This window comes from Vipera ursinii (assembly GCF_947247035.1).
Source record: "Vipera ursinii genome assembly, chromosome: 10".
NCBI lineage: Eukaryota > Metazoa > Chordata > Lepidosauria > Squamata > Viperidae > Vipera > Vipera ursinii.
In genome coordinates this window covers 10,162,358-10,182,521 of record NC_139520.1, presented here as the reverse complement: position 1 = coordinate 10,182,521, position 20,164 = coordinate 10,162,358, and the positions used below count along the sequence as shown (strand labels likewise).

The 20,164-nt window shown below is 38.2% G+C and overlaps 1 protein-coding gene across 1 annotated transcript in view; it reads right to left on the bottom strand.

The window, feature by feature from the left end:
- ADAMTS18 (ADAM metallopeptidase with thrombospondin type 1 motif 18) overlaps positions 1-20,164 on the bottom strand; it is a gene marked incomplete at its 5' end in the record, with an annotated part of 85,302 nt that overhangs the window by 12,370 nt on the left and 52,768 nt on the right. The window contains 5 exons of the mRNA XM_083370508.1: positions 1,929-2,133; positions 8,188-8,314; positions 9,876-10,017; positions 18,648-18,892; positions 19,829-19,952. Of these exons, the coding sequence (XP_083226634.1) occupies positions 1,929-2,133; positions 8,188-8,314; positions 9,876-10,017; positions 18,648-18,892; positions 19,829-19,952 (843 nt within the window). The remainder of the gene's footprint in view (positions 1-1,928; positions 2,134-8,187; positions 8,315-9,875; positions 10,018-18,647; positions 18,893-19,828; positions 19,953-20,164) is intronic.

Sequence of the window (20,164 nt, the reverse complement as noted above, 5' to 3'; positions counted from 1 at the left end):
ACAAGCTTAGCAGTAGCCTTCATTCTATGTATATGCCTGCTTATTAGGGCTTTCCCCCCCCCCAGCGGCATTATTACAAAGTCAGCTTAATTGCCCCCAACAATCTGGGTCCTCAATCTGGGTCCTGAAGCTACCTATGAAGATCATCTGGAACCACAAAGTGCCACAACCCAATTGAAAACTAGATGGAATATGGCCACATGCTTCAAGCCTTCAGGGGCTTTCTGTAGGTTTCTGAGTACAATTCAGGGTGCTGGTTTTGCCCTGATGTGAAACTATTGGTTTGACATTGAGGCATTCTGATCTAATTTTGAGCCACCCAACGTATGTATCTCAGGAGAACCTGCTGGTGGTTTCTCATTTCCACCAATTAAGGGAGATAGAGGTTCACCAATTATGCTTCTCTTTTGTGCACCTGGAATAGCCTAACCACAGATTTCAATCAAGCGTCACATTGTTAACTCACACTATTAAAAACTGTGCCAAATTAGAGACTCTTTGAAGTATGATGGGACACCGATGGTTTATTTCTTTGTGTATGCATCTGGTTGTTGAGATTTGTTTTACCTTTTTTAATTCTGTCTTAATTTACTAGGCTATGGATAATTTACTGTACTATTTTACGGACATTCTATAAAGTGCCAAGAGTCCTTTCAATAAAATCAGTAAACAAACCCACTAACTAATCTTGAAAAACGAGATTCACCTATTTTTGTAAGTTTTGTTCGAGGTACTCTGAACAGATTAAAAATTGTATAAACTGATTCTGCCCCCAATAGCAAATTGATTTCTGCATCCATCCACTGATCTCCATGTGTTTAAAGATCAGAAGGGCCTTTCCATGGAGAACAAAAAACTTTATTAGAAATCATAGAACAACAGAGTTGACAGAGACCTTGGTAGACTTCTAATTCAAACCCCTGCTTGAACAGAAGACCTTAGACCATTCCAGACAAATGTTTGTCCATTGAAAACCTCCAATGATGGAGCTCCCACAATTTCTGGGGGCAACACATTCCATTGATTAATTGTTCTCACAGTCAGGAAATCTCTCCTCAGTTCTAGGTTGGATTTCTCTTTAATGATTTTTCACTTGTTACTTCTTGTCCAGTCTTCAGATGCTTTGGAGAATAGCCTGACCCCCTTTTCTCTGTGATAGTCCCTAAAGTATCACAAGATTACTATCATGTCAACCCTATTTCTTCTCTTCGTTACACTAGACAAACCTGCTGTAGTTCCTGCAACCATTCATGGTACACTTAACTTATCTGGCTGCTTTCCAAGTACCTGAACTTCAACTCCCCAAATTCCAAACTCCAGTTAACCATTGGAGATGAACTTCCTACATTTCTGTCCAAGTTGTCAAAGACCTCCTGTCTTCCGGTTTATTGTATTTCTTCAACTCCAGTGGACAGGTACTATATAGCTATTCTGTAGCTGTGTGCACACCCAGGGACATTTATCTAATATAAATATATTGAGATCTGAGGAATTTTGGAAATGTAAATATATGTAGATGTAAATATCCTGATAGTATGTTTATAATTTAAATAAATGTTTCTGTCCAAACCAACCAAAAGTAATGGAAGACACATATAGGATGATGTTCATAATCAAAAACAGATAGTCCATTCTTGCTAGATTAGATGGACCACTGACTGGCTGCCCACAATTTTTCTTTAGGCTCCCATATCCATAGAAAAGGGGTCCCCAACACCCGGTCCGTGGACTGGTACTGGGCTGTGGCATGCCGGCAACTGGGCCTCAAAAACAAGCGAAGTCCCATCCATGGGATGCAGGCAGCACATAAAACCATGCACTCTCCGTTCGCGGGAAAACCTTTCTCCACAGAACCAGTCCCTGGTGCCCAAAAGATTGGGGACCTCTGCAATAGAAGATTATGGCAAGTTTTTTTAAAAAAAAATTACCTGTGACCAAGGCCCAGGATTCCATTCTGGTGGGCAGTCCTGGTTATTACATGCTTGTATTTGTGCTGGAGTGGTTACTGGGCAGAGAGCATGGGCCACAACCTCTTCCTTATGAAAAGCCTTTTTCTGGACACACTGGATATGACGGCTTTGCTGTCCCCCACCACAGGACTGGCTGCAAATGCTCCATTCACTTGTTGACCAACTGAAAAATATATAGACATATATATGACATATGACACCCTTATGATCCTTATTAGTAATATAAATCTTCCTGAATCACAGCTCCTCCGCCAGAGGTCTGGAAGTTTGAGGGTTCCGTGCAGAATCTTTACTATTCCTAATGCTGCACGTTACTGGATAGAGAGCCTTGATAATAATAATAATAATAATAATAATAATAATAATAATAATAATAATAATAATAATAATAATAATAATAATAATGTTGGAAGGGACCTTGGAGGTCATCTAGTCAAACCCCCTGCTCAGGCAGGAAACCCTATACCATTTCAGGTAAATGGCTGGCCAGTCTCTTCTTAAAAACTTCCAGTGTTGGAGCATTCACCACCTCTGGAGGCAGGTTGTTCCACTGGTTAATTGTTCTAACTGTCAGGAAGTTTCTCCTTAGTTCTAGGTTGCTTCTCTCCTTGACTAGTTTCCATCCGTTGCTTCTTGTCCTGCTTTCAGGTGCTTTGGAGAATAGCTTGACTCCCTCTTCTTTGTGGCAGCCCCTGAGATATTGGAACACTGCTATCATGTCACCCCTCACTCTTCTCTTTGTTAAACTACACATTAACTATAATTTAACAAGCAATTTTTTGGGGGGGAGGAAATGTCCATTAAGTCCAAATGCTTCTTCAATCTGAATGTATGTAAGTCAAGCAGTGCATGTCATTGGCATAATGACATGCTTGATGTTTTTATATATTTATGCCACTTGCATCAAATGAAGTAACATCTGATGAAAATTGGATAAAACATCAATTATGTCATTACACAGATAAGATAATTGGTGCAAATGATGAAAACACTAATTAGGTCATTACAGAAGTGATGTAAATAACATTAATTGTTTGAATAGACTTCAGAAACAAAGGACTTCGTTACTGTGTGGGAGTAAATTTTAAATGAAAATTTGGCCTGTTTCATTCAAAGTCCATTAAAAGGTTATTAAATTGAGGTTTTACTTGAAATGCCTTTTTTTACTTTAAATGTGATCATTGTTGTCTTAGTTACACTGCTTTAGAATTTTGCTCTCAGTCAAACATTTACTTGAACCATATTAGAAATATGATGTAAAAATTACCTATTTTAAAGATATGCAAAATGTTTTGAATTCAAACTAAATTCTAAATGGTTTGTATTTATTTATTTATTTTATAATTGTTGTGAAACAGTGGGTTGAGAATGGAGTGGAGGATAAAGCAAATTAGGAGAACAAATAATATAGTAATTACATAAATTGGGCTGCACCCATCTCACTCAAATTGTTATTTGTATTATTTTACTTCACAGTCTCTCTCATTTCATTCAGTTTGCATGAATTGTGATTCTTACTAGAGATTCCCTCTATGGCTGCTAAGTTAAAATATTTGGACAGTGACATTGATTGTTCCATATTAGCCTAAGGATTCTGGAGTGAGTATTTCATGTATGGATGCTTAAAATGTTAGGATTTTTTTTAATCCCAGGGCAAAACAAGAAAGTTAAGGCAATTAAAATTGAATCCTTACATTACTAACATTGCTTAACCTGACATTTGTCAGAGTTAAGAGACTACTAAAAACGAGATTGCCTTGGAAAAATTCTTCCCAAAGTTCCTTCAAACTGCTCATTCCTGAATGACTTCTTCAGTCCTATTACAAGTCATGGCCTATAGCCATTCCCCACCTCCATCCTCTTTCACTGAATCTGATAGGAAAGAAGTTCGTGCAGCAATTCTTAGGCTGACATAGTTTGAAAAATGTCCTGGGAAGGGCAGCTTAGGATGGAAGATATGATTGGCTGTTCAAATAGGTTCCAACTTTGCTCATGTTCCCGCCATCAGCCAGTGAGCCTCTACGGCAGAAATCTCTACTGTCATCCTCCACAGATGGACTTTCCTTTGAAACTGAAGGTTCATAAAAGGGGACATTACTTCCTTTGCTCATTTAATTCCATCTTTCTTTCAAAAGGTGTTGAGCACCACCTCCATTTTTCCCCCCTTCAATTTACAATCCCCACAGCAATTTTACAATATAAATTAGATCAGGCAGGGCGATCTGTGACAATCTAATTATGCATGGGTCTAGATCCCAGGTAGGCAACCTCAGCTCTTTTATGAGTCATGGACTTCAACTCTCAGAATTCCTGAGTCAGCATAGCTGACTCAGGAATTCTGGGAGTTGAAGTCCATGACTCATAAAAGAGCCGAGGTTGCCTACCCCTGGTCTAGATGGACAATCTAAATGGTTTGGCAATTTGTGAGTGGAATTTCTCAGTCTTGGCTATTGCTTGCCTAAAATTTGGGCTAATGTCTTATGAGCTTCAGGCCATTTTCAACCATCCTTAGTCTAATTCCGATATCCTTACCACACTATACAGTACCATTTAAAATGGGTAAGAAAGCAGAAAATAAGGCAGATGTCAGGTTTGATATCTGAACTCCCAAATGGAAGTTAAGATTTCACTAAGTAAGTTCATCAAAAAAATGCCTATTTAATTCTCTTATGCACTTTTTTATAATATTTTATTATTTTTTTCATTTTACAATTAGGTATTTAAAAAGCAATGTGATGACTGGGTTAATCAATAGTTCAATAGCATACATACGTCTTTAGTATAAATCTCAAGTTCAGTTAAAGTAAAATTCAGAGCAAATTTAAGCTACGATTCCCCTCTCTTGATAGTTTGGGGGATGCCAAGGAATCTGAAAGAGATTCCATGCAATTAATAATGAGATTTAGGATATTATTTTTTTAAAAAAATATTCAGTAATTGTCATGTTTTTGTTTCGGGAAATTCTTATCCAAACTTAGAGGCAAAAGTGTTTTTATAAGAATACCAATATTTAGCAGATCTGTACAGATCCACACTCACTTCTCTCAAGCCACATTTGTTTTTTTCTGATAACACTGATCTATTTGCACTCATTGCAATCTAACAGACAAAACTAAAAACAGCAAATCAAGCCACCCTGTGGAGCAGATGTTTATTTAGCAAACACCACTCATACTGTAGCATGACAAAGGTGAGAGGAGATACTTTAGCCCTTTCTGCCCATTTTAATTAGCAAATTATTAATAGTTAACTGAAAAGAGATTAATGGTCCTATGTATGCCAACAGGAACTTTTCTGGCACCATTTTTCAAATAGAAACCAGCATGCAATCAGCATGAACCACAGCTACATTATGCCTTTGAAAGCGGGGAAGGCAAGCTGCCTCCCTGATGTGTTAATTACATGGAAGAAAATCAATCGGAATTAAGGAGAAATTTCCTGACAGTGAGGACAATCAACCAGTGGAACAGCCTGCCTCCAGAAATCATGGGCGCTCCATCGCTGTAAGTTTTTAAAAAAAGACTGGACAATCATCTGTCTGAGATGGTATAGGTCCTCCTGCTTGAGCAGGGGGCTGGACTAGAAGACCTCCAAGGTCCCTTCCAGCTCTATTCTATTCTATTCTATTCTATTCTATTCTATTCTATTCTATTCTATTCTATTCTATTCTATTCTATTCTATTCTATTCTATTCTAAACTTATGAAACGCAAATGGCAGAGATGCAGTAGATATAGTTCATGGATTTCAAAGGTTGTAAAATGATTTAGTTCTAACTCAAGCTTTTCCTTGACTTGCTTCCCTTTCTGTGGCCAACAGCACTGGACACCCAGCCTTGTCACCAAAAGAATGACAGATGGAAAACAGTTTCTTCTAATGGACCATTTTAAGATTCATACACCAGCTGCAAAGTGCAGCAGCTTGTATTTGCACCATATCCAAGGCATGCCGCAATAGCTACTTGTGTGGTTCTTTCACCAATTAAAATAAATTTAGAAGCTTCCAGCCACAATTAAAAAGCAAACACAAACATTTACAAGGAAGGCTGAAGAAACCTTAATGGAAGACTTTTCTCTCTTTAGAGAAAGCAGAGCCCAGGGTACAGAAATAAGCCTTTGGCAGAAGATTAGTCATACCCACACAGCATCCTTGACTAGGGAGATTATCTCAAATTAGTTGTCAGACAATGGCAGGGCAGTACAATTGCTAAAACTATCTCATGATACGTTACCCTAATTAAACCTTATCTCTGCCTTTTTGTGATTCTCTTACAGTTTTCTCTGGATCTCCTGCAGAGTGCATGTGTGTGTGTGTGTGTATGTGTGCTTATGTGTAAGCTCCAGACTCCTTATTACAGAGGAACAGAAAATAAGAATGCCAGTGAGCCCTAGGTTGGGGCCCCAGAATTGGAAGTCATTACATTAATTTGTTTTAATGTTATTGTTAAGTATTAACAATAATCTCCATCACTCTGTACACCTATTCTTGCTTTCTTCTGGTTGGTTTTGGAAGACACCCTCTGGAAAGTCACTCAAACGCCCAATATGGCTCAGAAAGTGTGTATCATGATGACAGGAAGAAGCATTGTGACTATTTGTGTGCAGTGTAGAACCACCAGAGGTGGACACTCTCAAGGAACGGTCATGGAAGATCCATCACAGATGCAAAACAATTACCACATAAATAGGGCTGGGCAAATCTTCACATAGTGCTTTGCTTTGTTGAGTGCTTGAGCTAAAGTATTCCTTCACAGCAAACTGTACAGTGACACCAAATTTACAAATAGTAGAACAGCTAGCTCCCTTGCTTCTCTTTGTTGGGTATCTTGAAGCAATGGGTCTTTCTCCAAAACCACCTCCAAACTTTAAATATAGAAGCACCTCTTTAATAATTCAGAGTTTTCTCTGTCTGGCCTGCAATTGTCCAAATTCACTGAAACCAATCAACACAAGATGCTCATTATCTAGAAATGTAATCCTCAAAAAGGTTTGTTCTCTGCGTGCCGTTGTCAATCATATCAAGTTTCAACTGTGAATAAGATATGGCTTAATTTCTGCTGATTAGGACCTGTTTATTGCACAAGTTAAACATTTTATCGATTCCTTGCTCTTATCTAGACCAAAGATCCCTTTCTAAATTACTATGGTTTAGGAATACTGAATTTCAAGAAAAGCATTTTTGCTACTCAGTTTGTCTCTTGTTGCTTACAATCCCTTACAAACACAGAATGCAGAATAACAGCATTAGAAGGAACCATGGAAGTCTTCTCGTTCAACCTCTTACTCTATACCATTCCAGACAAATGGATGTCCAGTTTCTCCTCGAATACGTCTACAACTTCTGAAGGCAAGCTACTTCACTGGCTAATTTTTCTCACTGTCAAAAAATTCTCTTTAGTTCTAGATGGGATCTCTCCTTGATAAGTTTCCACCTGTTACATGTTGCTCTGCCCTCAGAATATAGGTCAACCCCCTCGTCTCTGTGACAGCATCTCAGATATTGGAAGACTACTATCATGTCACCCATAGTCATTCTCTTCATTAGACTAGCATAGCTGACTCAGGAATTCTGGGAGTTGAAGTCCATGAATCACAAAAGAGCCGAGGTTGCCTACCCCTGGACTAGACAAACCCAGTTCCTGCAATGGTGGATAAATGTGAAGGCTGTGTGTATATAATTATGCTTTTACTTGTGGTTTTTACTTGTGTGTAGTGTGCATTGTGGACAGCACTTAATTTTGTTCTGAGATACACAATGACCATAAATATAATCTATTCTATTCATCGTATGTTTTAGCCTTCAGAACCTTTATCATCTTTGTTGCTCTTCTCTTCACTCTTTCTAGAGTCTCAACATCTTACTTGTATTGTATTGTATTGTATTGTATTGTATTGTATTGTATTGTATTGTATTGTATTGTATTGTATTGTATTGTATTGTATTGTATTGTATTGTATTGTATTGTACTGCATTGCATTGCATTGTATTGTACCTTCAATTTCTTTAATGCAGAGACACTGAGAATCTAGGAAGGTAAGATTGCCCAGGCTACAGCTACTGAGATTCAGCGTTTATAATCTGAGTCAGAATTCAAGCTTTTTGCTCCCTTGCTTATCTGTGCAAGCAGCACAGTTAAATCTTCAGAATTCCTTCATAGTCAACCTTAATCCTTAGTCCCCATTTGGGGGATATCAGCTAAAGTAAAAGTCTATACTTACTAGGCTGGGCAAGGAATTGCATTGCACATCATTGTTTCTGTTAAGGGTTTTGTCCTTGGGCCACAGAATGAAGAATTTACACGAGTTTGATGATCCTGTAAGCACACAGCTTTGGCTATCAAATGCCCTGCAAGGAATTTTGTAAAAATAAAAATAAAAAAGACAATTTAAAAAAATATAGAAGATACTAAATAATTCTCACAAAAATATAAAGACATATAATATTCTGATGCCATTGGTCTAGTTCTTCACCTTCGCAGTTTTTCCCCCTCTCTCATTATTTAGAGGGGGTAGATAACATTGTCCTCATGGATCCCATTCTTAAGCTTGCAAGGCTCTTGTCCCTTCTTCAACTCTTTATTTTTGTTCTTCTAATATCAAAAGGTTACACCAACACAGATCCCACGGTACAAAGCCAAGCCAACTGGCACTTCCCACAATGCTTCTGAGATGCCCCAGAGGCATTCTTAAAAAAAAACTATAAATGGTAGGTTTCTGATTACCTGTTCAGAAAAGTTATACAGATAGGCTAGAGTGGCTACAAGTATCCTACAGGGCAAGAGGGAACCCTGAGGAGCAATCTCATTAATTTGTCTTCTTGTAAATGGAGATGTTCTAATTGGTCATATCTATCATGGATCAATTTTATGAAGAGGCAAGCTCCCACATGATAACCATTTTGTGAGAAACACAACCTGACCTCCTAATTGTATCCAATATCTAGTCGTAGAAGTGTCTCTCCCCATCAAGTAGGAGGAAGTGTTGACGCATGCCTGCCTTTTCATTAAAATAATCTTTTAATACAAGAAAGAAAGCAATAGAAAAGTTACATGGGGGAACAAAGAGTGACAGAGCCAAAGATACAAAATGCCTATCTCCAAGATAAAAACAATACTAGCCATCCCAGAAAGTTTCTTTAATGTGGTCTTTGGCTGTAAACCCAATGCCAACAGTTATGGGCTTTCTCACAGGGAACTCTTTTTAATATTACTAACAATAGACATTCTTGAAACTCCTGATTTTATGAGCTAACAGGAGGGGAGTTAACTGACTGAGGAAATCAGATTTGTCAGAAGGAATTCAAAAACAGAAGACCAAGAGGCAGGAAGGGGGGGGGGGAAGAAGCAGTCTGCAAATTCCAGAACTAGAAATATTAGAATTTTGTCTCTCGGTATAAAGAGTTGAACTACATACAGGAAGGATTGTGTGGCTGAAATACAAGTGGCCCTTAATGTCTCCTCATTCAGAGACCGTTATGATGGTGCTGAACAAGTCCTCATTTTGCAGCCATTGCAGTGTCCCCCATGGTCGTGTGATCACAGTCTGAGTGCTCAGTGTCCAGTTCACAACTGCAATGGTTGCACCATCTCAACAGTCATAGAATTACAATTTGCAAACTTCACTGCTGGCTTCCAATAAACCAAATCAAAGAGGAAACCTGCAGGAGGTAGAAAATGGTGATGCGACATTGCCCTTAACAACAGAGTTTTCCACGGGAAGAAAAATTATCGAAGTAATCAATCATTAGAAAACATGGAATTTAACTGGAAAGAAATGAATTGAGTGCCAATAATTTACTAAGTTCAAATTAATACACAATGGATTTTAGTGTTAGATTCTGCAACTTAGACAGTCCTAAATAAATAGAAAAAGGGAAGACAAATTTTGGGTAAATTTGACATACTCACCCCCACCACAAGTCACTGAGCAATCTGACTGCACCATCACCCATGAGTAGCTATGCCTTTTTGTGAATATCTTGTTCTCATTATTCACCTTAGATAAGGTATACCGCCACGAAATGCCAGGATTTTTCCCTTGTAACAGCACCTAATTATCATAAGAGGAAGAAAATGTTGGAGCACCCATAACTTCTGAAGGCAAGTCATTCTACTGATTAGTTGTTCTCACTGATAGGAAATTACTTCTTAATTCTAGTCGGCTCTCTTTAATGAGCTTCCACCCACTGCTTCCATCTCCTGCGGTTGGGTTCCTATTGAACTTTCATCCTAGGAATTTGGTACAAACGAAAAAGGAAGCACAGCGTTTTGCCTGCCTTTGCTCACTTACCCTCTGCTCATAGATGCAATACACACATCTGTCTTTTCATAATGGCCATGTAATTAGACAGAGGTGTCAATAGTGAACATATTGGACAAATAATAGGGGGCAGGGGGTCTATCCATTTTCACTTGTGGCTTTTCCTGGAGACGGGCTCTGGCATCAGTAAAACTGTCCTTATTGCCTTCTGATTAAATTACTGCAATAAACTCTATAGGGAGCTGCAGCAGACTATTTTCCTGTCAATGAAAATTGTGGTCTCAGTCTTGACGTGTTACTATAATTTCATTCAGTATATGGAGTATTATACATCCCTGCTTTAGAGTAAGACCTCTTTTTATTCACTCTTGTCCATCTCGGGTGATATAGAAGAACTGAAGAAAACAAGATTTTGTTGATAATAAGTTTGAAATTAATGCATTAAAAATGTTTAATGGCATGCATTGGTACAACAGACTAGAAAAAAGCCACATCAAGCATCAACAACAAGATTCTGCATAATAATCTACCTGGAAACAATGAAAGATTTTGTAAACACAATCACTTTAAATTAGGGACAAGTCTCTTTCTCATCCATATCTCTTTCACATATGTTCGTTCATAATTCTTGTTTCTATTATTCATGAATTAATCGGTAAAAAAATCCCCTAACTCCTAGGTAAAGCTTTACATGCAAATATAATTTATTTACATTCTATTTTTCTTTTTAATTACTTTATAAAGCCATAGGACATAGCTGCTTCTTCAAGAAAAATAAAAGCTGTAATATCAATATATTTAATATTAAACCTCCCCATTTGATTAATCTGTGCAAGGTGAATTCCAATTATGTCTTTGTTTTAAAGATGGATTCAATGGACAGAAACATAGTACAATGCCAATATCAACTGGACTAAATCTATGGAGGGATGTAGAATGTAAAAGAGAACTAATAAGGAAATGTTTCATGGGGGAAAAAATAAAAATTAAGATTAATTAACATTTTTAAAGTCAAGACTTTCAGACTTCTGTATGTAGGTGGAGATGGAGATCACATGGATGGAAAATGATGTAAACAATGTCAAATGTTACTTCAAAAATGGGGGGTGTCCAAGTCCAGAGACATTGAACCTATGACATCTGAGTAGTTTGCTATTGACTACTTGTACAGCAAATTGTGTGGTTTGGGATGGTAAAAGGAAAAGGAAAAATTGGAAGAATGATATATTTTCCAGTTCTATTTCAGTCCATGAATTCTGGGAGTGCACCAACATGGAAATTCATGACCTAGTCCAACAGTATACTGTATATCCATTGAGAAAAACTAATAGCTTGGCTTTCTGATTTATTGCAAGTTTTAGTATTGAGAAATCAGGCAGATGTAATGTAACATATGAAGTTTTTTTAAAAAACTTTTTAAAAGAGATGTAGTCAGCTTCTCATCCACATCCTCTCTTATAAAGGTTAGCCTATGTGACAATACCAACTCTAAACCATTCAAAAATGGTCGATTATTAGTTACATTTCAAGATTGTGGAATATAGGTTTAGATGATACAAAGATAGAGGTAGATTAAATAGAAACATGAAGAAGCAGTTTGGATATCTCAGTGGCTTTTAATATAATCCATTTTGAAAGCCAAGAGTTTGGGGTTTGACTTTATTTATTATTTATTTATTATTTGGTTTTATTCCTATTACTCAAATAGTAGCATACCGAAGGGCAGTAATCCTGGGCAACCATGTCAGTATCAAAGCTTGAATTGGACTAGAGGAACTCCAACACCTCTTTCAATTGGGACATAATCTTATGCAGAATTGACTTTGGAGGCCGGTGTGTGGTGTAATTGGTTCACATAGTGTGGTGGGATGGAGGGTTTGTTGTCACTGTGTGTTGGGGGGAGAGAGCACGGGGGGAGGCTCAGCTAACCTCAATGTACACATGTTGTACTTTGACAATAAAGGTTTATAAACATTAATTCTGTTATTCTGTTATTTAATGTCTTAGCATGATTGTTGGGAGAAACAGGAATTGTACAGGGCTGGGTCAAAACATTACAGTATATGGATGACGTTCAACTAGATTTCTCTTTTTATCTTCATCCCATGCCGTTGCCCTGACTGGCACTGTCTGATACTAGATTGCAATCTAAATGAAATCTAAATGATTAAAATTGAATCCAGACATCTAAGTATTTGGTGAAGGGAGTTCTGGATGAGAAGGATCTGAGATTTTGTGCTGTTCCTGAACACTCAGAGTAGGGGTGGTGGCCAAGAACAGTTATAAACATTTGTACATGATTTCCAACTACACCCTGTCTCTAAAGGCTAAGTCTTTTCCGTATATTGTTTACTCACTATTTAGATTTGCAGGAGACTCCTCATTGAGGAGTGGGTTCAAAATGTGGCAGGAAGACCTCTGTCGGGAGTCTCCTGCTAGGAGTAGCTAACCTTTAATTTGGCTGGTAAAAACATCTTCAGGAAATCTGTTATTTTCATATGGTTCTGATGTTATTTGCTGGTCCTATTGTTTAAGATCATGTTCAGAGCATGGTGGATATCATTGAGCAATATTAGGTCACAGCAATTAAAAAAATAGAAAACTAATTTGAAGATTGTCACAGAAACACATTATCAAGCTCTTCTAAAAACCCAATATATATATTTTTTTTAGTCTTCCAAGCTTCAGCAAGAAGACAGAAAAGCCCAGTTGCAGGTAGGCAAAGTTTGCATGGCTATGAAACAAATAACAGAATAACAGCCTTGAAAAGGGACCTCGGAGGTCTTCCAGTCCAACCCCCTGCTCAGGCAGGAAACCCTATACCATTTCAGACAAGTGGTTGTCCAATCTCTTCTTAAAAACCTCCAGTGTTGGAGCATTCATAGCTTCTGAAGGCATTGGTTAATTGTCCTCCGTTCTTAGGAAATTTCTCCTTAGTTCTAGGTTGCTTCTTGTTAGTTTCCATCTATCGCTTTTTCATCCTGGTTTTATCCTGAATGGCCGTGAAACTACAAAGCACATCATATCCGTGTTCCTTTATTAAGACAAAACTACCGTCAAGCTGCCTTCTAAACAGAAACGAATGACTGCAGAATATATCAAACTAATGCTTGGCATCCATCGCGCATGTTGCCATTCACTGTGACACAAGCACATTTGCTTTTGAAATATTTATTGAAGGAGAAGAGAATTTCAGTGAAATGTTCAGGGCTGGAACATAGTGTTCTTGTACTTATTTACTGACCAAGTGCCCAAAGGCCAGAAAGGGAAACATCCTGTCTTTCATTATACAAGCATCTCTCCAGGGTTCTGAAGCATCTTTGGCTCCCTAGGAATCCATTAAATCCCAAGGGAAGTCATCTATGAAATCTATTCCCAAAGCTCCCCTTTTTCCCCCCAAGATTCTGAATTGCGGGTGATCTGAAATATTTCAAAAGGGAAGATGCATCCCAGAAAAACCAAAATTCCAACACAGCAAAGCAGCTTACCAAAAAAAAAAAAATCAAGAAAAATGCAAAAGAATTGCTCCAAATTAGAAGAAGCTTTAGAAACAGAAGACTCTTTCTCTCTTTCTGTTGGTTGCAAGGTTGATTTCATCACCGCATTAGATAAAATAACTCTGGCTACAACAGTGTGAAGTGTTCAAGTTCCAAAACAATCCCCTTTCTGGTAATACAATACCAGAGGTTAGCACATACTGCCGTGTGACAAAAAAATGACAATTTTGGAAAGGCTTCCAAGCACTTCCATCTACTTACCTGGAGAGATTCCAGGTAGAAACATCCCAGCCAACTGGCATTAGTTCTTACATTTGCAGCTGGCAAACAATCTCTTTAAACATTTCCAGGTTTTCTACACAACTGTTTAATGTCTACCTTTAATACACCACCACCTGACTTCAGGCACAATGCTCAACAGCTCTGACCACAGGGCTTTATACTTTCAAAACCACAGACTTGACAGCTAAGAATTTGCCAAACCTGTTCATAAGAATACATCTTTTGCTCAGGGCTTCAGGAAGCTTAGACAATGGACAAACTGAAATCTCTTACCAATAGAATATTTGTAGCTCAGAGTTGAACTGTGAGGTCCTTGATGTTCTCTAAGCTCTCCAAAATCTCTTAATTAAATGCTTTCTTTTCCCCTTTTCCTGCCAATTTTGATTTGTTTTGAGACTTCAGGCCATAAATATCCTTGACCAAATAGGTATCTATTTCTTTTCTCTTCCTCAGTATTTACCAATGTACAAATAGATATGTACATTGGCAAGCCAGTTGAGCAATTCTTTTAACACGTATGTCAACACTTTCTTTAGTATGTCAACTTCTTTTAGAGATTTTAGTTAGAATTATGCAGCTGGATCTGACCTGCCAGCATTACATTGAATATATGTTATGAATGCATGTTTTGAGATTTGCTGCATCAGCAAATGCAGAATTAAACTACAGAGCAATTATGGGCATGAAGAATGATTTTTCACATCCCACAAACAAAGCCACTGGATGGGAGAATAGCAGAATTATAGTCAGGATGAAGCATATGGAAGGGAGGGAGGGAGGGAGGGAGGGAGGGAGGAAGGAAGGAAGGAAGGAAGGAAGGAAGGAAGGAAGGAAGGAAGGAAGGAAGGAAGGAAGTTAGTTGACGGAGGGAAGAAACAACTGAACATGTTATAGGTTTTGCCCAAACTTGATTTTGGTGCAGATTTTGGACAATTGCAAGCTGACTTCAAAGTAGGAGAATCTGTTTGCAAAGTGAGCAGAAAGAGGTATAGTATGCATCCATAAGGAACTCAGGCCTACTCAAAAAGAGTGAAAGATATTTTTTTTGGAGTTGTATTATGGGGTTGAACTTCCAAATGTTTATTTCCAAACAAAAAAAAAACCCCAGTTATCCTCTAATGCATACCTAGGTTGCTAGAGGGTAAGGGAGTCACATAAAAAAAGTTTATGGGCATACAAAGTTGAAATTATACATATGCACACTTCCTTGCTGATGGCTGATGGGAGAGAGGATTCTGTATCTCATCTGGAGCATGCATATGGCATCATCTAGCACAGGGGTCTTCAAACTTGGCCCTTTCATGACTTGTGGACTTCAACTCCCAGAATTCCTCAGCCAGCCACGCTGGCTGAGGAATTCTGGGAGTTGAAGTCCACAAGTCATGAAAGGGCCAAGTTTGAAGACCCCTGATCTAGCAGGTACTGTAGGGCCCTTAGTGATATGGATGGGGGTCACCTGTTCCCCTTCCTGAGTGGCCTAGTGCTGTTTATACTTTCACAGCTGGGATGGCTGCGAACTGCTGCATTTTAAATACCTTCTAGTGACCCAGGTAATGCTGTAACAGATCAAGGTCAAAAAGTCAAAACGGCAGGCCCTTCACCCCATCCCACTGTGACAGGAAAAAGAAAACATTTTGGATGGTGATGGTTTCCAGAAGTCAGACAGCACGACAGTGAAATTTGCCAAGAATCTTCCTGAACCTGTATGTATGTTAGGTAGCAAACAGGATGTCAGCATCAGCCCATGTTATCTTGCTTTTATCCACTGAATTTGAATCACAGATAATACTTGCCGGGAAAGCTGAATCATTGTTTCTAGAGCGGAGTGGGAGGTCAGCTAACCAGAAGTAAAAAAAAGGGGAAAAAAGAAAAGAAAATGGTGCAATATTTCCCTCCAATCTACATCAAATATTTTTTTTATGAAAGCAGATTCAGATGCTTTAAAAGGATTTCTATCCGAAAAGATTTCTTGAAATCTCAAAGTAAGAAGGGGGTTGTGCTCCTTGATTTGTTGGGAAGACCTTTAGGTCCAAACTTTAAAAATAACATGAACAACTGGGAATTCACACAAGCCTGTACTGCACAAGGCGTGAAGAAAAAAGTAAACTTTTTAAAAGTTTCCCTCCATGGTTTCCTTTTTTCTTTCTCATGAAATGCATTAATCACCCCATCTTCCTTTTTATAAGTACGTAGTAAATATATTTGCTTAAGGCATGGAGCATATCTAACCTCTTTCACTGAGTCAGAACATTTTTATCCCTTACAATGAATTTACATCTGTATCTCATAAATAGGCTTTTGCGCTCACCATTTTCTTTAGGGAAAATCAAAAGTAACTTGTCAAACCAGTAGCTAATCATACAAATAGAGCTTTGAAAGCCCACATTGCATATTACTTAGTAATTGGTACACTATCAAAAACGTCCTTCCCTCAGGTTTCCTTCTTCCCTTGACAAAAGGAGAAGCAGTCAGAATGATTTATTGATTTTAATTAGCCAACCTTTCCCAGTCAGAAAGTAAATTCTCTTTCTGTTGACTGATTGCCACTTTAAGTGTTCCATCCATCACTTAGAGGTTACAGTAGAGAACATACTTATTTTATGGTGGGATTTGTAATTTCCTTCTTCAATATTGGACAGGTTTTTTTTTTGAAGCTGTGATGCGTATATTAATTCTGTGAGATGTCATCATCTTAAAAAAAAACAACAATCCAGCTGCTTCTGCATATGGTAGCAACATCCAGAAAGATAGAAACAGATGGTTTGAGTAAATCAGCCTTATTCTTACCTCTGCAGTCCCTGCAGAAATTGAATATTCAAGTATAAAGACATATGATATAGGCAGTACCATATGGTTCAAAAGGGGCTCTGACATAAATTTCATTTCCATAATTCTTTCTCTGATTGTGTTCTCATCTAAAGCAGGGTGAGACAGTCTGCTCAATAAGTTGAGTTATTATCTTTTCTTCTTCCTAAGACGTTACTTTTGAAGGCTGGATTGTAGTACAAACAATAATAACTTCCTATCCAGCCAGCCTCTAGCCCACAATTTTTAGAACAAGTACTAAAAATTAAAACCAAATGACCTTAAATTTCCTCCACCAGAATCCCCCCCCCAAAAAAGCACTTAACTGGATTGCAATAATAATAGAAGTATTTCGCATGTCTTCACTTAAGAAGACACAACTATATTACCAAAACCATATGCCAAAGACTGATATTACTTACAGTGCCAGATTATAGCTGCTATAATTTAGCACATATCCATAACACTACTACTATTTTCTCCTCCAGTCATAATCATGGATTTAAGAGTTTTAGAAAGAAGCTATATATCAGTTTCCCATCTTTAGTAAACTCATATTGTCTGCGTGTTTGCCTCTTTAGGCATGATGGGCAAGAAAATTGTTTCCTGGGTTTATTTATTCTATTTGGTGGTGCAGTAGTTAGAATGCAGTATGGCAGGCTAACTCACTGCTCACTCCAGGAGTTCGATTTTGAGAGGCTCGAGGTTGACTCAACTTTTCATCCTTCTGAAGTGGGTAAAATGAGGACCTAGACTGTTGAGGTCAATATGCTGACTCTGTAAACTGCTTAGAAAGGGCTGTAAAGTGCTATAAAGCGGTATATAAGTCTATGTGCTATTGCTGTTTACATCCAACTTTTCCTCTGTGAGATTAAGGTGGCTTGCATGGAAGTCTTTCCTAATTTTTCCCCCACACACAACAAGCCTGGGAGGTGAGTTAATTTTCCAGTGTTGGATACTTCCCAGGTCTCCTATGCTTTGATTAATCTCAAAGCAAAATATCACAAGAGAATCCCTCCCATCAGGCTTTTTCTGGTTAGAAAACTGCAGAAGTCAGGGAGGCCTTGGGATGAAAACTACAGAAAACTATACCAGTGCTCTTCAGTGTTTCATGAGATAATTGACTTGATTGATTTTATTACATTTTATTTGCTCAACCTACAAGCTGCTCCAATTATCCAAATGGCTCTCGGTAACCTGCAATGTATGAAACTTCTCAGGCAGGTAGAAAGAAATGAATAGATAGCAACAACAAAAGCAAGTCATGTTTGTTATTTCATGAGAAGGACCAAGACACAAAATCTCAGGGTCAGTACAGGTTCAGAAAGCTCCTTGACCGAAATTGTAAGACTTACAAGGTACTATCTTTTTTTTTCATCTGGTAACCAGAAGATGTCAACAATCTTTTTGAAGCTTAATTGATATATCTGAAATCCCTGCAAGATCAGAGATAAGTTAATAGAGCTTGCCCATTGTCAATTTTTTAAAAAAAGAGCTGCTTGATTTTCTGTTACATCCAAAAGAGGATTAGGATTTTTTTCTGCAGACAATTTACTCTGCAGGATACAATCTGGGTTGAGGGTGCAGTGTGTGTGTGTCTAACACTCTGCTAGGGAGAAGTTCCCTCAGCATGGGCTCCAGCACAAGTCCGAAAGCTCAGAAAACTAAACTTCTGGTCCTGACCCAGATTGAACCCTGGAACATTATCCTGGGACACATACATTCGCTTTCATTTATGATAATTTACTTTGGTGGACAGTGGCTACACCAAACTAGATTTGTCAGGGGTATTTCTAAAACAAACGTCAAGAAGAAAATAAAGAGTAGTACACTTACTTCAAAGATGAGTGTCTCATTAGTTGGGCCAGATGCTGACAGCTTCTCTGGATGGCTAAAAGGCCGTTGATAATCAAACATTGTTCCAGCAAAGTAAAATTTTCCAGGCCAGTCAACTGTCCAGTCCTTGGTTAGGTAATATTTCTTATTCAAATTGCGGACTGCAAGGTAGCTGCTAGAGATTAGCAATTCTTGAATTTCAATACTGCGAGCTCCTGCAGGAATTGTAACAATGGGATAATAATCTAGAAACAGAAAAAGATCGGTTGGTTACAGCTGTGTCAGAAACTTTTCCTTTTTAATGAAAAGCAGGTTTCTATCATCATTTTACCCCTGTAATGTTAATATTTATAGTGGTTAATAATTTGAGTTGTATCCTAACCTTCCCCTTTCTGCAGCAGGCGAAAAGATTCACAAATCCCATCATGGGCAGCTCAAAAGACCTTTTCAAATGGTCTGAGCATAAATTAGTAACACATCAGAACACTAATTTGAAGAGAAAGAACAGAGAAATGAATGAATAGATTTTGGCACAACTCTAATAAGAGCTGTGGTGGCACAGCGGTCAGAATGTAGTATTGCAGGCTAACTCTGCTGATTGCCAGCAGTTCAATCCTCAGCGACTCAAGATTGACTCAGCCTTCCATCCTTCTGAGGTCAGTAAAATGAGGACCCAGATTGTTGGGGGCAGTATGCTGACTCTAAACCACTTAGAGAGGGCTGTAAAGCACTGTGGAGTGGTATATAAGTCTAAGTGCTATTGCTAGTTCAATAGTGGAACCCATTTCCGAAAGAAACAGTGAATTGCCCTTTGCTGGATATCTTTTAGAAGAAGCATGGCCAAACAGCATTAGTTAGAAAAATGTTAAACTGATGCCTTCACTGTACAAGGGACTGCATGGTTAAACATTCAATTTTATGATTCTATCATTCTAAGACCTTCAACTGTACATGCAAAGGATTGTGGTTTTTTTCCCCCAGCAAGCATCTACAATACATTGGGGCAACATTTGCTTGATCTGCAGGATGTCTGGGATGGTAGCTACTATGCCAGTCTCCCTCCAAGCTTGGGTTTTCCAATTATATATTTGGTTGTAAACATACTAAGACTGTCACAGTAATGCAAGGGGAAACGTTATGAAAAACATTGACTTAATTACAGAGGGAAATTATGTTCTTACTGTTAGTTTTATGCTGAGTTAAATAATGGCCTGAGTAGAATGTACATGAAGAATTGTCTCCTTTGCAAACTCCACAAGCATCCAAAGCAGCTTTGGATCCAAGGCGATAATCACACCCCACTTGCTGCAACAATAACAGAGAATGAGTGAAAGAGCAACAGGCAGAAGAAAGCTGTTGCTTGTCTTTCTGTCCATCTATCTGTCCATCCATTTATGAAGGTCTACTGCTCCTTTACTTGAAAAAGAAGCTAATGGGTTCATTCAACATCTAAACAGCCTAAATAATGGCTGTTTAAATCTTACCTAGTATATACGGCCCCAAAACACACATGACAT